General features: G+C 46.9%; 1 protein-coding gene across 3 annotated transcripts in view; it reads left to right on the forward strand.

Annotated features, from left to right (window-relative positions):
- The window catches only part of kat6a (K(lysine) acetyltransferase 6A), a 47,305-nt gene extending 41,305 nt beyond the window's left edge, over positions 1-6,000 (forward strand). For all 3 annotated transcript variants that reach the window (XM_067439433.1, XM_067439436.1, XM_067439435.1), the window contains exons 16-17: positions 142-400; positions 529-6,000. In XM_067439433.1, coding sequence (XP_067295534.1) covers positions 142-400; positions 529-3,776 — 3,507 coding nt within the window. In that variant the 3' untranslated portion in view covers positions 3,777-6,000. The remainder of the gene's footprint in view (positions 1-141; positions 401-528) is intronic.

Here is a 6,000-nt window from a genome sequence, read left to right on the forward strand (position 1 = left end):
ATATGCAATGTTTTTTTGTTTTTTTTTCATGGAATGTTTATTTAATTTAGACCTTAAAAATAATGTCAGTTTTTATTGTTTTGAACATAACATGAGATGCTGTGGATAATAAAGAATCCCTTTCTTTTCTTCCTCCTGTAGTCTCAGAAGTCCTTTCGAAAGCGACGTGCACGTCAGCGCAGTCATCCCCACAGCAGTGTAGTTACAGAAACCATCTCAGAGACCACTGAAGTTCTGGATGAGCCATTTGTGGATTCAGATACTGAAAGGCCCATGCCTAGACTTGAAGAGGAAACTCCATTCGGCAACCCTCTCAGACGTTACACAGCAGCCCGCAAACACATGGGACCAGCCCTTAAAAGCATCAGCAGAGGCAATCTGACTGAATCGGAGGAAGACGGTTAGTACAAATAAGGACTCCTGCTGGGGTTATTATATGTGCATTTTTAAAAGTTTTGTGTGATGTTTGTGTTTGGCATAGTGTCATTTAAAAAATTGTTTAAAGGATGGTTACCCCTTTTTTTTCAGATCCTACTCCTGTGCTGAAGCCAGTTGCTGTACTGAGAAGACCTGAACCTTCAGAGGCCACACAGAGAACAGGGGCATCAACTGAGATGCCCGAGGTCCCAGTAAAGAAGAAGAAAGGCTGGCCTAAGGGCAAAAGTCGCAAGCCACTCCACTGGAAGAAACGTCCAGGCAGGAAGCCTGGTAGTGGAGCCTGTCAGACAGCTGACTCTAGTCTTACAGTTCTGTCCTCAGAGGACCCTCCACCCCAAAAGATCAAAATGAAGCCTGGCAGGAAACCTCGCAGCTATTACCTTCAGCGGGCCCAAGAGGAAGCAGCGAGACAAGAATTTGAGCAAAGCCGATTAGCTCAGCAGAAGCAGCTAGATAATTCAACATTGGAGGACAAGACCTGTAAGAGGACAGCCAGAGCTATAACATCTGACCTCAGCTCTGAGAAGCAGAAAGATTCGGAAGAGGAGGAGGATTTTCTTCAGAGCTTTAGAGAGCCATCTAAACCCAAAAGGCGAGGTCGGCCGCCAAAAAATGCCAACGTCCCTCCCCCTGTACCCAAACCTTCTCTGTCTGAGCCAGAAGATGATGATGAAGAGGATGACAGACCATGGGCGGTGGAGAAGATCAGCTGTCCATCATCTCGTACCGTGTCACAGTCTTCCAGTACCAGAGTTTCTCAGCCAAGAGCTAACACAGAATTGGCAGATGCAGAGGAGGATGAAGAGCGGGATGATGAAGATTGCGATAATGGGGTTAGTCGGAGAACAACAACTAAATCAGGTTCAGGAAGCCGGCGTAGTGATGATCATGATGCTGACGACGAAGGTGACGGTCGTCTTGAAGAGAAAAGTGACTGCAGCAATAGCAGTAAAAGGAGGAAGGGCCAAGACTCTGAGGATGATGTGGAGGAACAAGAGGATGAGGAAGAGGAGGAACCATCGTCGCCTGCTCGCTCTCCCCCTGTGAAAGAAGAACCCCAGAGTAGTGAGGGTTTTTTAGACGTACAGGTCAATGTGGCACAGGATTATGTCAGCAAACAGGAGGAGGCAGAGGACGAGGAGGAGGATGCAGAGGAGGTGCAGGAGGTGAAGGCTTGCTCTGCTGATACAGATGAACGCAGACGACGAGAGCAAGAGGAATCTGCAGCAGCTGCAGCAGCTGTAGAGACCGTAACCGCCATTGCAGTCCCCTCTGAACCTCTGGACATGCAGCCTTTACACGTCGAGGATAAGTCTGTGCTCATGATGGGGTCTGAGCACTCGCATCAGCATCCTGACTTCAAAGATGACTTGAGCCACCAGCAACACACACATCATCACAGCAGTGAGCTAGATCTAGAAACGGTGCAAGCTGTCCAGTCACTTACGCAAGGTGAGGCTCAGGAGGAGGATGCAGAGTCCCATGGAGCATACCAGGACTGTGAGGAGACGCTAGCTGCTTGTCGAACCCTCCAGAGCTACAGTCACGGTGAGGGAGAGGAGGAAACACTAGCCCTGGTGGAAGAGTGTGGAGCCTCCCAGCACAGTCCCATGCCCAACCCACCAATGCCCACATTACCAAACCAGTCTGCCCGTTCAGTAAACAGCCCTGGAATGACTCCTGGTCCTATGGACCCTGGACCAGGGGTGCCTGGTCCCACAGGGACTGGAGGGGGAACAGGTGGAGGGTATACCCAAATAACCCCAGAACATCCCAGCTCTCTATCAGCTCCCTCACTGCAAAACATGGAGACCTCCCCTATGATGGATGTGCCGTCAGTTTCTGATCATTCACAGCAAGTGGTGGACAGTGGCTTCAGTGACCTTGGCAGCATCGAAAGCACCACAGAAAACTATGACAATCCGAGCAGCTATGACTCAACCATGGGTGGTGGAGGTAACGGAGGAGGAAATGGAAGTAATGGAGGTGGCCTGTCTGCAGCTGCTGCAGCAGCGGTGGCTGCTTCTTCTTCATCATCTTCATCCTCTAGTTCAACCACACCATCGTCATCATCTTCGCAAGGCAACAGCTGCTCCTTTGTCTCAACTCCTGGGTTGACATCCCCTAGTACAGGTGTTGGCTCTCAGATCGCCATGGGGAGCTGTAGCCTTATTCAGCAAGCAGGTCCTGGACCAGCCACTGGACCTGGTGCTAACAGTGGTAGTGGTGTCCCACAACCTCCACCCCCACCTCCTCCCCCTTCTGCCAGCACTCCAAGTTGCAGTATAAAGTCTCCACAAGGCTGTGTCATCGAAAGGCCTCCAAGTGCCAGCCAGCAGCAACAGAAGAAAGTCTCACAACCACCTCAACAGCAGCAAAACCCTCAGCCTCCACCCTCTGCTCCACCACCCCCTCCCCCTCAACAGCAAGCGCTCTCGCAGTGTAGCATGGGAAATGGGTTTGCTTCCACACCCATGATCATGGAGATTCCTGAAAGTGCAGGCAGTGGTGGAGGAGGCAGGAGTTTGTATGACCGCATGGGCCAGGACTTTGGCGCTGGTGGCTACGGTCAACCCTCAGCTACTTTCAGTTTAGCCAAACTCCAGCAGCTAACCAACACTATCATGGATCCCCATGCCATGTCTTACTCACATTCAGCTGCTGTCACCTCATATGCTACAAGCGTTTCGCTATCCAACCCAGGCTTAGCACAGCTTGCTTCTTCCCCACACCCACCCTTGCCCCAGGGTCAGGCAACTATGACCCCACCTCCCAATTTAAGTTCTGGCTCCATGAACCTTGGCTCTCCCTTGATTCAGTGCAACATGACAGGGGCAAACATTGGACTACCACCCCCTCCCCATACACAGCGGTTGCAAGGCCAAATGGCCACTGTCAAAGGCCATATTTCAATTCGTTCCAAAGCCTCTCAAATTCCTGCAGGCTCCCCTCACCAGCAGCAATTGTATAGTCGCAGCTCTGGCGCTGTGACCATGCAAGGCTCTCCACGCACTCTAGCGGTGCAGCGTGGCATGATGACCAATCTTATGCCCACACCTGCCGCCTACAACTCTATGAACATGAACCCACTAAATGCTGCCATGTCAGCTGGCTACCGCATGCCGCAGCCCATGATGAACAGCGGGTACCACAGTAACCCGCCTTATATGAACCAGCCGGCCCAGTACCCCATGCAGATGCAAATGGGCATGATGGGAGGGCAGGCTTACCCGCAGCAGCCTATGCAGCCCAATCATCATGGAAACATGATGTACACGGGCCCCTCGCACCACAGCTACGCTGGCGTCCCCAAACAGTCGCCTTACATGAGCAGATGAGCACCAGAGAACTAGCAGAGAGAACTGAGAGACATTCCCCACCAGACTCTGCATCTCTGTACTTGATCCATTTGTATCCACCCTCCAAAGTCTGGGCGAAAAGGCAACAAGATAAGTGAGCTTGGTGGAGGAAGAGGACATAGAGACTGCGACAATTTCTTTTTCTTTATAAATATTTTGTCGTCAAGCTCTGTTCCTTTTAGGTTCATTTCCCAGTTTTCTGAGCTGACGGAGCTGGGGAGATGATGATGGGCTGATCACAGGAGATGATCTAATGGACCTTTTATTGTGGCAAGTGTCATGCTCCTACAGACCATATCTGCCATGGTTGTACCAACAGGGGTTGGTCCGCCAAAGTGTCCGCCACTCCATCCATGAGACCGAAGGGGCAAAGCATCAAAGCAGCTGTAGGGGAAGTGGACCTAACTTTTCAAACTGAGAAACAAATACATTTACGTTGCTAATGAACATACATTGAATCATGCACACAATCGTTCAATTGACATAGGAAGCCTTACCTTAAAAGAGACGAAATAATTGTAGATGGACAATTTTCTTTTTTATTATATTATTATTATTATTATTATTTACTTTTATTTTTAAAATATTCTCATTTTTTCAAAGACTGTTGAAATGCTTGTTTCAGTCTGACCTTCTCATGCTTTACGTGTGTGGCTGTTCTGGACAAAGTGATTCATGCTCGCTCACTCGTACACTCACTCATGAATGCATTCACTCACACACACACACAAACACAAAGCTCTCTAGCCACTTGAAAGCTTACGTGGAGACACTTCTAGTCGGGACACACAAGGTGTCCAATTATCTGTAAATCTGTGTCTTCCCAGTACGGAAACGTGTATATCCCAACTCAATAGTGGTAAGAGCCCAAATGGATGTCTAATAGTAATGACCATGCATCCATAGACTGGACTGAACAGAAGTCCGTGGAAAGGAAATAATGTAAATATTCTGGTACTACCTGGTTCACAGCACATACACGTGAAATCTAGTTCACACACTTTTCTTGAACACTCCACAGATGTCATTAGTGGGAATGCCTTCAGTTTCATACTACACAGTGCAGCGACCACGTAATGTGGTGGGTAAAAAGGGTTTAACCACGCAGGAGCACATATGCTGAGCAGTTAGCTTTGCAACTGTGCTCATCCAATGATGTTAACGATGCCTCCTAAAGCAGGGCTTACTGTGGCACCAGTAAATAGCGCTCCTCGTACTCCAGCTGATCATGCAGAAGAAATACTGGCTGTTAGCCACGAGAGGGAGTTGTACAAATAATTAGATCCGTGTCTGCAATGCACACATGGACAGACGAACGCTCATACCCGGGATAAAGGTTAAAGTGCATGATGTCCTGAGATGGTTACTGTTTTAGGACAACGGGCAGAGAATTTCTTAATGTTCCAGTATTCATTGTCAATATGAGGATTCTTTCTCAAAGACCTGACGTTTCATATATTATTTGTGCGCTTTTGTTTTTCTGAATTTTATCAGACTGGGCAGCTTTCTTTTATGACACAAGCTGACTCTTTTTGACTTTAGAAGACTTATTGTAGAGAAAATGTTTTTTCTAAAATATAAAAAAGAAATTCTGACATGGATATTGGTACTGTCATTTTTTTCACTTCTGTTTCAGGAAAAAACTGCATATTTTTTAGCTCGACTCTTGGGGTAATATTATTAAGAAATTCAAAACTAAAAAAATTTACAACTCACTTTTAGTGAATTTAAGATGCCTTTAACCTTTCCATTCCATCTCATCTCTAGAGTTTTCTATCTTTGTGTAGTATATTAATGCTATTTTAAAACAAAAGGAAAAAACAGATATCTAAAGGTCACTTAGCGTTATTTTCTTTTTTCTTGGTTATTGTGTGTGTATAGGCCAACTTCCTTACATCTATGAGGCATGTAAAAATGAGCTCAGTATATTTCTGTCTGTTTATATTGCTTACCTTTTCGTATACTTTGTAATTGTACATGGTGAGTTGTAAGCTAAGAGAGAGCCTGGTAGCCGGAGAAAGAGAGAGCCAAGCTGGGGCGCTCTCTGATGGTGGGAAGCGTCCACCTTCCACTCCTCTCTGTTTTGTCCTTGTATGTATTTCCATTTATTTGTTTCTTTATTTTCTTTTTTCTTAGCAAGTACTTTCAAAGAACTCTGTACATTTTAACATGAAACAAAAATAAATTATGTTGAGCCATTTCA

This window comes from Pseudorasbora parva, chromosome 3 (assembly GCF_024679245.1).
Source record: "Pseudorasbora parva isolate DD20220531a chromosome 3, ASM2467924v1, whole genome shotgun sequence".
NCBI classification, from domain to species: Eukaryota; Metazoa; Chordata; class Actinopteri; order Cypriniformes; family Gobionidae; genus Pseudorasbora; species Pseudorasbora parva.